The sequence below is a fragment of the Vespa velutina genome, chromosome 12 (assembly GCF_912470025.1).
Source record: "Vespa velutina chromosome 12, iVesVel2.1, whole genome shotgun sequence".
NCBI lineage: Eukaryota > Metazoa > Arthropoda > Insecta > Hymenoptera > Vespidae > Vespa > Vespa velutina.
The window spans coordinates 3,586,310-3,603,809 of NC_062199.1; the positions used below are offsets into that span (position 1 = coordinate 3,586,310).

At 26.5% G+C, this 17,500-nt stretch overlaps 1 protein-coding gene across 1 annotated transcript in view; it reads right to left on the reverse strand.

Annotated features, from left to right (window-relative positions):
* Positions 1-1,875: 1,875 nt before the first annotated feature.
* The window catches only part of LOC124953535 (protein Skeletor, isoforms B/C), a 37,870-nt gene continuing 22,245 nt past the window's right edge, over positions 1,876-17,500 (reverse strand). Inside the window, exons 4-11 of the mRNA XM_047505059.1 lie at positions 6,930-7,168; positions 5,813-5,993; positions 5,677-5,697; positions 4,918-5,290; positions 3,973-4,293; positions 3,340-3,463; positions 2,919-3,213; positions 1,876-2,182 (exon numbers count right to left, since the gene is read on the reverse strand). Of these exons, the coding sequence (XP_047361015.1) occupies positions 2,030-2,182; positions 2,919-3,213; positions 3,340-3,463; positions 3,973-4,293; positions 4,918-5,290; positions 5,677-5,697; positions 5,813-5,993; positions 6,930-7,168 (1,707 nt within the window). The 3' untranslated portion in view covers positions 1,876-2,029. The remainder of the gene's footprint in view (positions 2,183-2,918; positions 3,214-3,339; positions 3,464-3,972; positions 4,294-4,917; positions 5,291-5,676; positions 5,698-5,812; positions 5,994-6,929; positions 7,169-17,500) is intronic.

Sequence of the window (17,500 nt, forward strand, 5' to 3'; positions counted from 1 at the left end):
TTTTTTTTCGTTCATCTGAAGAAAAAGATAGATTTTCTTCGGTAGCCGGCAATTTTGTACGATTTGATCGTACGAGCTCGGCGTGGCTTCGTCATTAAATGGTTTAATACATACTCGTTGTGCGCATTTTTGTAATTTTTTCATTTCTTCCTTTCTATCTTCCTTTATTTATTTATATATTTATTGACCTCACCGCAGATAAACCACTTTTTTTTTTCTTTTTTTTATTTTTTTTTATAATATTATATTATAATAGAAAGACGGTATAATTTAAACGCGTGCTCTTGCTTTTCTCACGTACACAAGAAACCAGTTCCTAAGTACTGCAGGGTATCTCCTGTCCGAGTGAGTCCTAATTCAAATTAATAAGCATAATTTTTTTTTTCTTTCTTTCTTCTTGCTTTCTGTTTCTTTCATTGTTTGTTCTTTTTTTTTTTTGTTTTGTTTTTCTCTTTTTGTTATTATTATCTGCACCCAAGGCACATTTTATACTTTCATTCCGTTGTAGGAAGGTCCGCTCCATAGTTTTTTTTTATGTCTATATACATATATATATATATATATATATATATATGTATGTATATATATATGTATATATTTATATTATATCCTGTCTATACGTTATAGTATATTATACATTAAGTGGGAGTTAAATTTTTTAATTAGGCTTATCCCAGCCCCCGCGTTCCCCCCCTGCCCTCCCGCGAAGAAAATAGAAATTAAAAGAGAAAAATAAAAAAAAAAAAAAAAAAAAAAAATATATGTAATAAAAAAGTAAAAATAGTTCCTTATTTTAAAGTTCATTATTTTCATTATTTTCTTGTGCAATTCTCATTCACCTTCATTTCTTATTTAAATCCGATCTCGTCTCGATTGGCTATCCTACGAATTATTGTCAAGTCGACAGCATTTATAAATGTATATTTCTTAAACGCTACTACGAGTTAAATCGATGATAATGATAATGATGTATATTTATGTTAAATCCAACTATATAGCTTTGTGCAAAATTTACATTGTACAGAGATATGTGTCTGTATGTGTGTGTGTGTATGTATGTATGTATGTATGTATGCATGTATGTATATACGTATTTATTTATTTATTTATTTATATATGACCGATCACTCCAGTTAACAACCCGATCGCGTTTATCTCTATATGATCAGTTATTATTTATGTATATAATATTTATGTATATTAATACGTAATATCGGTCAGTCATACATGATGGATACTTATGTATGAATTATTTGAAGTATCGTTTGTGTGCGTGTGTATGTGTTTGTGTGTGTGTATGTATATGTATGTATGTATGTATATATATTTTTTTTCTGATAAAGAGCCATCAACGATACTCCCATACGAAAGGAATGTTTTCTTTCGTTATTATTATTGTCCAGATATTATCAACGACTGTATTATTGTCCGTCGCGTCGTTTATTCATTATTGTCAATATTTTCTAATATTCTCAGGATCGATCTTATTGTCAGAATTTTCTTCCTCTTTCATCTTCGTTTTTTTATATTTTTATATGTATATATATATATGTTGATATTGTCCTGAATGTATATATATATATATATATATATATGTGTATGTATATATATGTATATATACACATATATATGTATATCGTATAATACGAAATATTGAATCTGATAGGTCTTAAAAATACTTCTCTAATCTGTTTTGTATACAATGAAATCTCTTACAAGCTAAATACTTTCTTACAACCTTGTATCGTGTTTCTTTTTTTGTTTTGTTTGCTTGTTTGTTTGTTTATTTGTTTTACAATTTTTCTCTCATGCTTCTCTCTCTCTCTCTCTCTCTCTCTCTCTCTCTCTCTCTCTATCTCCTATCTCTATCTCTCTTTTTATCCGCTTTATTGTCATTATTCATTATTAATTCCGATGAATTTTTCCTATATTTTTCTTTTTCTTTCTCTTATTATTATTCTTATTACCACGAGAGCAATAACGCCTTAAAGAAAATATATAAGGAACGGCAAATTGATTCGTTTTTGATTCATCTTAAGAACGCAAATGCGACGGCGACGATAAAGGCGATTATTATTGTCGATGTCGAAGCATGTTTCTTCAAGCCACTTCCATTTATTTGGGGTCTATCACCGGCGTTGATTACGTTTATCTTCCAACCGAGATTGTTGTGCGTGTAACACTGAAAAAAAGAAAAAAGCAAAAAAAAAGATATGAACGAACGAACATGTTTTGCGATTAAAATTAGTGTTCGTTATTAAATAACATTTTTCTTTTCTTTTTTTAAATTCTTCCTTTTTTCTTTTTTTTCTTTTTTTTTTTTAAATGTGATCCCATAATTTATAATTCACACAATTTTTTTTTTTATTTATTTTTTTTTTTTGTATATAATTATATAAAAAAAGTTTAATTATCAAAGTCCTATATAAGTTTAAAAAGTAAAATTAAATTATATACAAATTTTTAATTATTATAGTACTGTATAAAGTCTTATTTAAAGTACTGTATAAGAATGGAAAAGATTTTTGTGATATTAAATTATTGGAAAAGAAAAAAGAAAAAAACAAAGAAAAAAAAATAAAAGAAAAAAGGGAAATTATACAATTTAGGGTGAAATTTTTATGATTATTCATAAATGCAATTCTTTTCTTTTTTTCTGTCTACGAAAATATTTTGTCGAATTACAATTTTTTACTAATTGTTATTAAAGGGATCCAAGTGAAAAACTTATTTGCTGAAACATGAAGCTGAATTAGCAAAAACAAAAAATTATAACTTAGGATGTTTTTATAATTAATTAGAAATATATAATGGTCCGTATAAAATGTTACGTGCTTTTTCCATTAAAACTCTTTCTATATTAGTAATATATTAATAATATATAAAATATATAATATATATATATATATAAATCATACCTGATAATATAATAGATCTGGTGCATCTGCCGGTACGATCCATTCGAGTTTAGCAGGATCACCCTCATCACATTCCAGTCTTAATGTTTGGAAAAAGATTTTGAACGTTTCAGATTCTTTACTTTTGTCTATCGTTTTATGAACCCATTCACAATAACGACCAGCTGCAGTTGGATAAGGATATCCATCATTATCATATGCTACACCAGCAAACACTCTTTGTTGTCTTTGTTGAGGTTCAGTTTTTTGTCCAAAACCACCTTCAGGACTGTCGGTTATGTAAAATGGATGATATCTGTCGTAAAAAAAGGTTTAAATTAAAATCGTCAAATTTTTCTCCCTATTACATTTTTCTCTTTTTCTCGTATTTTTATTTCTCATGTTTTCATGTCTTTTTTTTTTGTTTTGTTTTATTTTTTACCTGGCCGGATTAGCAGGATCATTACCACCTTCTACGATAAATGTATAAGCTTTTCCTCTTTCAACAGTGATCTTTGGTATTAATAGATCATTAATATACCACGCGATACCCCACGAAGGTTGACCTATTTAAAAAATTTATGTATACATATGTATATGTGTAATTTTTTTTTTTTATAGTTTTTTGATTTAAAATATATTACGTAATATCATCTATATCTTATATTTCGAGTAAAATATGTTTATCATTTAATCAATTTCATTGATGATATATATATTTATATATTTTTTTTTAAATTATTATTAATATGAAATAAATATAAATATCTTTTATATATATATTAGTACTTTGTTATATACTGTACAAACAATATTATGTTGTTTATATATATATATGATATTATATTATTTATTATTTTAAATAATATAACAAAAATAAACAAATAAACATATTCATGAATATATCCATATCACATATAAATACATATGTATATGAATATATAAAAAAAAAAAAAAAAAAAAAAAAAAAAGAAGAAAAAAAAAAATTCGAGAGACGGAAAAAAGTCATTTAAACTCAAAGAGGATTTATTTCTTTGTAACAAGGCAAATAGCGAGAAAAATTTTTTTGGTTTACCCGTTATACGCGAATATCCTCTCATTCCACCGGTTGGTCCAATCCTAGCACTAAAGGTATTTTCATTGTCGATCACGGCTTGTGGCCAGGGTTCAATGTCAGACATGTCGGGGATGTTGTATAGGGAATTAGTACACTCGTGGACATTTTTCGACGTAAAGTCGATACGTATATCCTCGGTAGTCACGTCGAAAGCCTGATGAGCATTGGCTTCTCCCCTTGAATTGAGAGGACCAATAGCAGCAATTACGCTGGTCTCGGATTCAGGAATCATTCTGTCTTTTTCAGGTTCGTTCGTGCGTAAGGGTCGCATATAAGTTACTGTAATAATAAAAATTACGTATATATTATGTATATTGATAATTATAATCATTCATATATTTCTATATTAATCGGCCAAATTATTCTCATTGATATCGATTAATTAGAATTTAATTGATACTGTCAATATGTCTATCATAAACTAAACAAAATTGAATGGTATTATTGTATATGAACAATATAAAATTTGTTTGATATTATATGAACAATATTGAACATGTTCAATATTATATGAATGATATTATACATGTTCAATATTATATGAATAATATTGAACATATTTATAATATATGAAGAACATTGAACACGAGATAATTTAAATTTATTGTTAATGATAGAAAGTCTATAATTGCGTCTTCGCATTCTATTATTATAAATAATAAAATTGTATAAATCCTCTGATAATAATATTGTTTATTAATTTTAATTATAATTATTTCTATATATACTTCTATTTTTATCTATTACTTTTAATTATGATATTGTTTATTGAGTATTAATTAATATTGCATATTGTTTGTTAGTTAATATTTTTTATTGTTTATTAATTCGTAACATTTAAATAATTATTTGAAATTAGTTATTGAACTTTAATTATTTATATATATATATATATATGTATACCTGTTGTTATGCCGTTCCTTCTTTCACCGTGCAAAAAGATAGCATCGTTTTTACCACCAACTCTTTCGTCAGGACATACACCCTTTTTCCCATCGCATTGAGAAATATCGGACATGTAATAATCCTCGGCAATAAATTTCCCTGTCTTCTTGTTGTAAGCTACAACAACGACATCGCCACCAAGCATTTCAGGCTTATCCTGTTCACCGGATAGACCGAACGCTACATATTGGTCCTCCTTGATACGACCTGAAACTTGAATCTGCACGTCGTCACCAATCAACTCCCATTGCACCTGTACACGTCCTTCGAGCAACTCCTTGCAATTGCTTAATCCTTGTTTGGACGTAGCCGGTTCGGACGTACTGCTCGTCTAAACAATTAATTACAAATTCAAATTAATTAATCTATATTATCTCGTTGGCATTTGATATTAAAAATAAATTAGGATATAATTAACGATTATAATTATATTATTAAATTAATTGGAAAAAGGAGCAACGAACGAATGATAATTATCTCTTGTATAATCTAAACTAAATATATAATGAACGATGAGTGGCAATTTTGAATGGGCAAAAAAAAAAAAGAAGAAAAAGAAGAAGAAGAAGAAGAAGAAGAAGAAATAAGACAACGAACGATGGATGTAAAAAAAAAAAGAAAAAGAAAAATATATATATATGTATGTATGTATGTATGTATGTATGTATATATGTATGTAAATATTTTCCATATTAAATGATGATATATTACACGTACCGGTTTGTACCACCAGTGCGGCTATTCCATGTTTGATTGCAAATGCACGTGTGATATTAATTAAAGGAACTAGAGAGAAATGGTAAGGTAAAGGTAAATAATCTACATTTATAAGTCTCTTAACAACTCGATTTACCGTGATTTTCGTTTGGCCAAGAGCAGGAGGTATGTCGAGATCCTTTGGTATTAGAACATGTCCAAAGTTTTGCTTGTATTGGACGCACCATACAGCTAACCAGTCGATATCATGGGCGGTCAAATTATCTGGGAGAACAATCTCTATGTCTTCCCCTTGATATCCTCTTAAAGGTTCCAAACTATTATTGTAAAGGATAATATTTGAAATTGATTGTACATCATTGTATGTTATAATGTTTTAATTAAAATTAATATTATGACGTTTAATAAGTATAATTTATTATTATTATTATTATTATTATTATTTTTTCTTTTTTTTTTATTTTATAACAAAATATGATTGATTATATTTTAATGATATAATCTATTACTAATATATCAATTTATTAAAATTTTTTTTCTATGTAATTAACGAATTATCTTTTATACATTTGTTTTTATAACAAATTATTTATTATACACACACACACATATATATATATATATATATTATCAAATTTAATAATTTGCTATTTATATAAGATTTATTAGTTTCATTTTAAAAGTTTTTCTTTAAAGCAAGATTATTATTAAATGATTAGATTTATAAAAATCTCTTTTTTATCATATATGATATACATATATAAATTAATGTTATAATGTTTAATAATTGTAATTTATTATTATTTCTTTTTATAATATTATAATAAAATATTTATTTTAATAATTATAATTAATAAAAATTTTAATAATAATATCTATTAGTAATCTATCAATTGATTAAAATTCTGGTCTATATAATTAACAAATTTTTTTTTGTACATTATCTTTTATAACAAATTATTTGTCATATATTTGTACGTATATACATATTATCGGATTTAATAATTTATTAATTACATATATAACATTTATTAGTTTTATTTAAAAATTTTTCTCTGAAACAGAATGATTATTGCGTTTTCCATATTGCAAAAAAAAAAAATATATATATATTTATATGAAAAAAATTAAATGTTATTATTAAATGATTAAATTTATAAAAATCTCTGTTGTTTTTGTAAAATTAATTTTACAAAAATTAATTTTACAAAAATTGATAAATGATTACCAATAATTGAATTATTATTACTAACCTTCCTACTTCGTTGGGTACTTTAACGCCCAAAATATGTGGCTCGGAGCCATTTCCAACCCAAAAATAGGCATCTGGGCCAGCACCGTCATAATGCAAATTGGGAATGTAGATGGTTTTGCTATCAAGGATGCTGATATTACCGCTACGAAGGCCATGGGCCAGTCTTGAAAATTCAGGCAAAACTCGAGGCTTTGGTACGTCTAAATCCAATGGAATGAAAATATCACCGAAGTCGACCTGGAAGATAATAATAAAGTAAAAAAAAAAAAAAAAAAATGAAAAAATATAAAAATGAAGAAGAAAAAATTTATTTGTTAGAACAAAATAAATATAAATAATTGTTTTATTTGATCGCATTGTCAACTTATGAATAATTAAATGATGAGTTTCTCAACGATCATATAGCGATATATTATTTCATTAAAATATATTAAATGCGATTATTATCTTTATTAATGTTCTAATTAATGAGATGAGTTTTCATTTATTTATTTTTATTTTTTTTGGTTTCATTATTATTTCGAACTATAACATTGTTGAGTTAAACGATCGTTTATATGATTCTTTTTTTTTTTGGAATCTAACTATGATCAAATTCGAAGTTTTACTAATGATCATGATCCGATTATTGATCGATGAAAAATATTGTTTTATTTTGTATTAATGATATTTTTATTTATTTATTTATCTTTTCATCGTTTAGATAAATAACGATGTTAAGAATTTTCTCTCGGTACGATCAAAGCGATCCAATTTCATTTCTTTTAACGTAATTATTACGATCTCATTGTTTCAATTAATGAGATTATTATTCTTTTTTTTTTTCTTTTTTCCTTTTAAATAACATCTTCTTGGTACTTCTCAAAGATCTATCAAGAGGATCAAATTGATTAATATTTTAAAACGATCACATGATCTTATTGTAAATCGACGAGACAATTTCGTTTCTTTCGTTTAATTATCTTCGTTTCTATTCTTTTACCTACTATCATACATTTGTTTTATAATTTTATGTAAACAAATAAATAAACAAATAAATAAATAATTCCGATGACATTGACGATGACAATTGATCCAATTTATCATTATACGAATCCATATATTTAGATCCCTGTGCAGAGAGAAGAGCCCGTTGAAAAAAGTCGATCTATCATCTAACCCCCTCCCACTTTCATCCCTTTCCCCCTATCTCCCCCCGTCCATTCATCGTTAAAGTTGACGTCTCGATGAGGGGGTTGGAGTCGTTTATATTCCAAGTTCCGTCAAATGTCTAAAAGCAAGACAGAGAGAGGGAGGAAGAAAGAGAGAAAAAGAGAGAGAGAGAGAGAGAGAGAGAGAAGAAAAGGGAAAAGAAAGTAAAAAGAAGGATTTCTCAAGCGGACCGTCGTAAAATCCGAGAAACGGATTTCACCCTTCGTGCAAGCACCGATCTCCACTCTGTTTCTTCCCTGGGGGCCGTTTTATGGGAGAAAATCCAATGGTCCCTTCGATTTTTCAACTGATTTTAAAACCACCAACAAATTTATACAAAATCATTCGAACGTTAACTGTGTAATATATGTAAATGTATATATATGGATAGGAATAGTAAAAAAATGATGATAATTCTAAAAACTTGTAATTTTTAATTTCATTAATTATCAAAGAATTTTAATTACTTGCTTGATAATTAATTGATAACGCTAATAAATAAGCTATATATATATATATTTATTTATATATTTATAATTAATGTGTGTATGTATATATATATATATATATCCATAACAATTATTATTGTATATACTCCATATATAAATGTAAAATACATACATATATAATATATAATATATATATTATATATCCACGTAAATATATATAGGTATATGTAATATGATAATTCATTTTAAAATTCATCTAAATTTATATATAATTGTTAATTAAGAAATATTTGATTTTTATTAACAATATATTAAAGTATATCATTATTATGATAATTATAAATTAATTAACGATGAATGAATGATTGAAACTAATTAATGATAATAATTTTTTTTTTTTTTTTTTTTTTTTTTTTTTCATGCAAACAATGAAATCGAATTACAATCAAATTGATTTATGAATAATAGAGAAATAATTTTTCGGGACTTATTATTTAAGATATTAATATTTCGTTATATCATGTGTATATTGAATTTTTTTCGTAGAGACAATCTTGATTCCTTTGAAAGGATATTCGAACGGAGAGTAAAAATCAGGACACGTCGAAGGCTTGGCTCAAGTGTGTAAGAGATGCGATCGAGTGTAATCGATATCTCTATTCACCTATTCCAGTCTATTCTTCTACCGTATTAAAGAACAAGGCGAAAGAAAGATATAATAAGCTTATTCTACAATACTACGTTCTATCTACGAATTCGGATCGATACGTGAGTCCCTACAGTTGCCAAGTCTACCTTAAATCGGAGATATCAATGTGAAATTCTCTTAATGTTCTATATTTTAATCGACAATTTGTGAAAAATTATTATTTAAAAAGAAATAAGATGAAGAAAAAAATCTCCAGTGAAAAATTTATTATTAATAAAAAAAGAAAAAAAAAATAAAATACAATATTATATACGTAAAATATTATTAATAATTATCGTATATTTTTTAAATTAATTAACAATTATTATCAAAATATTATAAAATAAGAGAAATTATTTAAAAGAAAAATTTCAAGTCTACCATAAATCAAATATGCTAAAGTGAAGTTTTCTTAATAATGTTTCTAAATTCTAATCTATAATTTAGAAGAATTCGAAATTGTTATTTAAAGAAAAAGAATGATACCCCCAGAGTAATTTATTATTAATGATAAAAAAATACAATGCTATATAGATAAAATATCATTAATAAATATCATGTATTTTTTTGATTAGTTAACAATTATTATTAAAATATCATATCATAAGAGAAATTATTAGTAAAAAAAAATTAATCAATAAATTAATAACTATACGACAAATATCTAATAAATATTTAAACTATAATATTCTACTGTCGTAGACGGTTAAAAAAAAAAAATCAAATTTGTCCTTTCTTTCTTTTTTACATTCTCTTAAATAATATTTTTTCGAACGATTATTATAATTAATTAAAATCCTTATTTCTTATATTCGATTATTACGATTATTATGAATATTATTATAGATTCGTTACAAACTGTATTGTCGTAACAATGCAGTTTTATTATAAACATCTGATAATCATTGAATTCATCGTTCAATTTAGTTTTCTTCACTTTTTATTAAATTTATTTATTTACTTATTTATTTATTTTTCTTTATACATTTTTGAAGTTGCAATCATTTGAAGCGTGATACTCTTCAGTAGTCGATTACCCAGTTTGTTAAACTTTAAGGCGTCATAACTCGATGAAATATCGATGAAAAGGTAGAGTATACATACTCGTTGAATTCGTATTGATATTCTCTACAACTTTTGTTCGACTTAAAATATCGATTTCCGATAAAAAAAAAAAAAAAACAAAAAAAAAAAAAAAAAAAAAAAAAGAACAGAAAGATAAAAAAATGAAAATAAAAAAGAAGAAGAGAGAAAAAGATATTATACTTTCGTATCTCGAGAAGAGTATCAGTCTCTCTATGAATTTAATTACAATAAATATTTTATCATTTTCCATCGTTAAAATCAATTTAAATGACTTTTGTTTCGAACAATCTCTCTCTCTCTCTCTCTCTCTCTCTCTCTTTAAAACCAATAAAAATCATAGATATACATATCTTTATTGTATCGTTTAAAATGAGACACCTAGTATAAGGATACATACGTACATATATTCGATTTTATTAAAAATGGCATATATTGATCTATCCGTATTACATAAGTTCATAAATTTATCATACGATAGATGTTGCCTATTCGATCGTAATAATAATTTATGCCCCATATATATATATATATATATATATATATTATATATTATATATATAAGAAATTCAGATATTAAGTTTGATAATAATAAGAATGAAAGAGAGACAGAGACAGAGAGTAGTCTGAATACCGAAAACTTTCTCTGAACCCGCATAATCTGGACCGAGGAATAACCGGTTGAGAGAACCGCTAGTCGAGCGAGCGGTAGAAGAAACATGAGCGAGAAAGATGGCAGATATAGGTTGATAGTGAAAAAGAGAAAGACAGATAGAAAGACAGATAGAAAGACAGATAGATAGAGAGAGAGAGAGAGAGAGAGAAAGAGAGAGAGAGAGAGAAAAAGAGATAGTCGCCGCAAATAGAGGCGCGTGAAGTTACGAGCAAATATTAGAATCTGCAGAAGCGCGGTGAAGTTGTTAAACATAGTGAGGGATTTAAAACGAGTGTGCGAGTAGTTTCGAAGCGGTCGCTCATAAATATTGGATTTTCTTTTCCTCCTTTTTTTTTTTTACCCACCACCCACCACCACCCACCCCCCCCCCCTACCCTCTCCCGACCCCAACAACATCCATCCCATCCGTTGTCCATGGGGAGAAGCGAATCAAACGGTTATCGGATACGATACGAATTAAGAATTCGATAACATTAGTAAGATAAAGATAGATAGATAGAGAGAGAGAGAGAGAGAGAGAGAGAGAGAGAGAGAGAGATGTGATCTGATATCATATATAATTTTTACGTATCAATCGTTTGTCGTCAATATGTAACATTATTATGATATTATTAGCATTAATTTAAAATAATAAAATAATATTAATAATTAAAATAAATTTTGTTAACGTTATTTCATTTTTGTGATCATTAGTTACTACTATTGTATTTATTATTATTAATTATTTTATTATATGTTATAATATGGATCAATTGTCATCTATAATTATCGTATATGTATAGTATGTAATGATACCAATAATAATAATTATTATCATTGTTATGATTTATTATTATTATTATTATTATTATTATTATTATTATTATTATTATTATTATTATTATCAAAGTGGTTATTATATTTCAAACACATCTAACAATTTCTAATATATTTTGTTTCAATTCTGTTTCTAATCATATAATAATAAGCGATATATGTATATGTAAATGTGATATTGATCAATATAATTAATATAATATATATAAATGTTTCTTTTTCTTTTTTTTCTTCTTTTCTTCTTTTTTTATTTATTTTCGTCTTTTTCCTCCTTTTCTCTTTTTTTTTCTTTTTTGCAAAAACAAAATATAATATCCTTTTATATTAAATTTATCGTTAATATTGAGAATTTATAGATCTTTCATAAAATAATAAATAATAAGAAAAATTGTATTAATTAGATAAAAATAATTAACAAATTTATAAAATCAATCGAAATAATTAATCATATAGAATATTTTTGTTATCATATTTAATATCTTTCATTCGCGAGCATAAACCACCTTATCGTTCACTTATACAATAATACAATTATTTTTTTCTATAAAACGTATAATAAAACGTAAATATTTATTATTCATATTATGATAATTAATTTCTACTTTATGACTTTTATTTGTATCAGTTCAATTTAATCGTCTTTGGTAATAGAATTATTATAGAAAATGATGAAATATAATAATAAAATTAAATAATACGTATGACAACAATATAAAATTAATCGTCAATTTTAATTATCACAACATTCCCAACATTCCCGGATCGGATTCAATAAGATCATAATAATATTATTATTTAATATGTTATCTATTAACTCAGTAGGATCGGGATAAAAATTTGAAAGTAACAGGAGAAAGGTAAGAAAATAAAAAAAAAAAAAAAAATCATCAGAAAAGAAAAGAAAAGAAAAGAAAAGAGAAAAGAGGAAAGGAAAGAATAAAAAGAAAAAGAAAAATAGAAAAGAGATCATGTCAGCCGAAAGAAGAACGAAACAAATTATTGGGACGGGAGGGGTCCGAGAAATGGGTGAATGATAGTGTGGGAATTAAAAACAAAAAAAGAAAACAATGTCACTCGACAGAAGAATAAACAAACCGTGCAGGGATTATTTTCTCTCTCTCTCTCTCTCTCTCTCTCTCTCTCTCTCTCTCTCTCTCTTACTCTACGATATAAAGAGCAGTATATCTTAATAAAAAGAGAAAGAACAATTTTGTCGAAGTGATACGAAGAATTGTTGGTGGTGAGAGGGAATTTGAGGGAGGATGAGAAGAATGAAAAGGAGGGGGAGAAGGAGGAGGAGGATAAAACGCTTCACAGTAAAGAGAAAATCTAAGGACGGACTAGGAAATAAATCTTGGTGGTTGATACAAGCGAGGGTTAGTTTAGAGAGAGAGAAAGAGAGAGAAAGAGAGAGAGAGAGGGAGAGAGAGAGAGAGAGAGAGAAGAGAGTCCCTCGTCAATTCGATACCTTTGATCTAGTCGTTATGGCATAGCCCTGGAGAAATCCCATGGTAGGGTTGCGGCACCCTCTAATAGACTGTTTATCTCGTAAGCCTGCATTTTAGATTCAGATCGAGGGACCTATTATATAAGAAGATTCTCTAAAATGCGTCGAATGCAAATCTATTGCCACATTTATTGCCTATGCTTATAATACAAGTTTATATGTTTTTTTTATATATGTTTAAATGTTTATATGTTTATATGTTATTTATATACATGTATATACGTATGTATATACGTATGTATATGCAAATTTCTTTCTTTCTCTTTCTGGATACATTTTGTATGTCTTCCTTTCTCTTTCTTTTTTTCATTGTATATATATATATATATCTTTCTTTATTTTTTCTTTTTCTCTCTGTTTTTCTCTCATTCTTTCTCTTTTTATGTCTGTACATCTGTCCATCTTTTTCTTTTTGTTACTATCTTTCCGTTTGTCTCTTTTTATCGTTGTTGTTGTTTTTTTTTTGTTTTTTTTTTCTATTTGTTTGTCTGTCTATCTGTCTAGCTATAACTCTTTTTTTTGTTTTTGTCAGTTTCTTTTCTCTATTTTTGTTTTTATTCATCTCTCTTTCTCTCTTTCTTTCTCTCTCTCTCTCTCTCTCTCTCCCTCTCTTTCTTTCTCTATTTCTATTTATCCTTTTCTCTCTCTCTCTCTCTCTCTATCTGTCTATCTTTCTTTTTTCTGTTTCTATATATTTTTCTTTTCCTCCTATTTCTCCGTACATATGTACATATATTTATATGCATGCGAATGCATGTTGATCGTTCTAAACATAGAGAGAGAGAGAAAGAGAGAGAGAGAGAGAGAGAGAGAGAGAGAAGTCCTTTCTGTCTCTTTTTCTCTCTCGTTAAAATTAGATTTTTGTCTCTCCTGTCGTTTCGTTCACATAAGCACACGATAAAACGTTTATTAAATACATATATTATAAAAATATATATACATATATACATACATACATACATAGATACATATAGAAATATATTGTTAAATGAGATTGGCCGATTTTGTGGGAGATTCCGGAATATTATTTTTCATAAAATAATCGCTGAAAATTCTGTGCGATCGTATATATTTCATTTCCCCTTCTATTTCTCTCTCTCTCTCTCTCTCTCTCTCTCTCTCTCTTTCTTTTTTTCTCTTTCTCTCTGTTTTCCTCTCCATACTTTTTTTTTTTTTTACTTTCCTTACGAGTTAGCAGTAAAGAGGATTTGCGAATTAGATAAGAGATAAGCACCGGAAAGATTTCGTTCTATAGCTTACTCTCTCTTTTTGTTATCGTCTCTTTCTCTTTCACTTTTTCATTTCTTTTTTTCTTTTTTTTTTTTTTTTTTTTTTCTTATTTGAAAAATACAAACTATACACAATCACAAAATTCGATCGTATCTACTATTATTCATTTGTACGTTTAGTCGTCGTTAAGTATCGTTTATAATTGGCATAAATTTTCATTCAATTCGACGTTTCGCGATATGAACATGTTTACAATTTATGTGATTAATAAATAAATAATAATTATTATTATTTTATAAAATTATCACGTAGGTAAGTAAAATTTATTCACGTAAAAATTTCTTCATAATCTTTTCCTTTTCCTTTTTTTTTTTTTTATGTAATCGCATTTGTCCGCGACTGTCAGTTGCAATTTTAGAATTTTTTTTTTAAGGCAAAAGTTTAATGTATTTATATCAAGAATTGATTCATAAAAATCGTTTATAACAAATTGTTAATTAATTATTAACAATATTAAAAAAAAAAAAAAAAAAAAAATATAGAAAATGATTTGCCCCTTTTTAAAATGGCTTTTGATTTAAGTTTTTACAATTTTTAGTTCGCAAGATATTTCTATGTAAATAAAAGTAAGTAAGTTACATTGGCCCATTGTGTTATATAATTTCATTCAAATTAACTCGGTATCACACTGACCTATATAAATTCTTAGAATTTACGCGGTCTTATTACTACTACTATTACTACCACTGTTACTACTACTATTATTACTATAAACAGGTCTACTGTTTGAATTATAAATGGAAATCTTTAGACGGCGATATTTTCAAAATGAAAAATCGTGGAGAATTAAAAATATTAACATTTTCAAGTATAATTTATTCTCTATTTATTTAAATATTTCAATAATGTCGTTTTAATAAAATCAATTGTCAATAATTTTCTTTTTGTTTCTTTTTTCTTTTCTTTTAATCGATTTTTTTTCCTTTTTTTTTCGTTAATAAAGACATAACTATGTAATAAAATCGTTTTAATTGTGTGTATGAATCCACAAACAAAAAAAAAAAAGAAGAAAAAGTTGACCTTTATATGCCCTTTACGCGTTCATTTAAAAAAAGATTGTTATTGTCATAGTATGACCTTTTCGGCGTACTTTTGTGTGTAAACAAAAAATTAATTTCTTCATATCTCTCTCTCTCAAAAAAAAAAAAAAAAGAAAAAAGGAAAGAAGGATATATTCAAAGTGATCAAAATTATTGCTCCACCCTATATATAATATATAATATATAATATATATATATATATATATATATATATATATATATGTAAGAAGATTTAAAAATTTTTTTATACAAATTTATTATTTGTCCAAATATAATAGTGATTATTATTAGATTGTTATGGCTTAGAATTAATTTCTTATTGTTCACTTATTTATTATTATTAAAATTTTAAATCATATAATTCTAAAATAATTACTGTTTTATTAAATCTATATAAATATATATATATATAACACACACATAGATATACATATATACATATACAGAAAAACATAAAAAATTATATTTTTTTTTTTATAAAATATTATAAAAAAAAAAAAAAAAAGAAAAGAAAGAGAAAGGAAAGAAAAAGAAAAAGGAAGAAAAAAAGAATAGGGGTTGAACGATCATTTCAAGTATTAACGATCGTTGCTCGTTCAGGTTCACAGTTTCAGCAATGGACCGACCAACCGATATTCAATCAAATAAATCCCCCTAACAAACTGGAGGATCACAGATATTATCGAGAAACAATCCGCGAGGGAGAGAAGCAGACAATATATCCTTTGAAAAGGGAGTAGAGAAAGGGAGAGACAGAGAGACAGAGACAGAGAGACAGAGATAGAGACAGAAAGAGAGAGAAAGAGAGAGAGAGAGAGAGAGAGAGAGGAGGTGTAACGTGTATTCTCGAGATATTTTCTTTCGTTGGTCCAAGCTCTCCATATTATTTTAACGCCTTATCAGTCCCCTATCAGCCCTACGTACGTATCCTCACCCTTCTTTATTTTCTCGAACGAGTCTTCGTTCTAACTCCCTATCCCCCTAAAGCGAGACGCACGTTCCATCGGAAATTGAGACATCGAGCCTCGTTAGGCCAGATAGCAATGCCCCTTCCTTCCTACCCCCCGTTCCCCTCTTCTATCATTCACCATCCCCCTTGCCACCCCAATTACCGGAGCAACGAGAGAGCAGGTTGTGAGCTACGAGTTTATTACACTTATATATGTCTTTTTCTTTTCATGGTTCTCAACTGCATGCATGCGTTTGTGTGTGTGTGTGTGTATGCGTGTATGTGTGCGTTCGATATACTCTTTATAGTTAGTATTTTAACGCACGATTTATTTCGAATCTTTTCCTTTTCTTTTTTTCTCTTTATCGTACTCGCTCAGATCGTTGATATTTTTTTTCTCTTTTTATTTTTAATTATTTCTTTTTTTTTTTCTTACACATTATTATATTACTTTTATTATTATATATTAATTATATATTTTTTAAATATTTTTTGTTCCTGTTTTTTTTTTTTCTTTTTTTTTTAGTGCCAGTGCATCATGAAACATGTATTTCAATTTTGATATATTCTTTTTGTCTTGTTGCAAATTTCTATTTAGTTTATATATTGTTTTCTTTTTTTTCTTTTTTGCTTTTTTTTTTACAAAAGTTAGTTAACAGAAAAATGAAAGGAAATTTTCGAAACAAAAAAAGAAAAAAGCCAAAAAAAATATTTAACCTTGTTACAAATTATAATATAATATTATACATATATTGTGCTTATATAAAATAAATTATATTGAAATTCTGATATATATAATATTGTTTATATATAATATAGTATATTATATTACGTAAAATTTTTATAAAAATGATAAGAACCGAACGAAGCACAATAATAT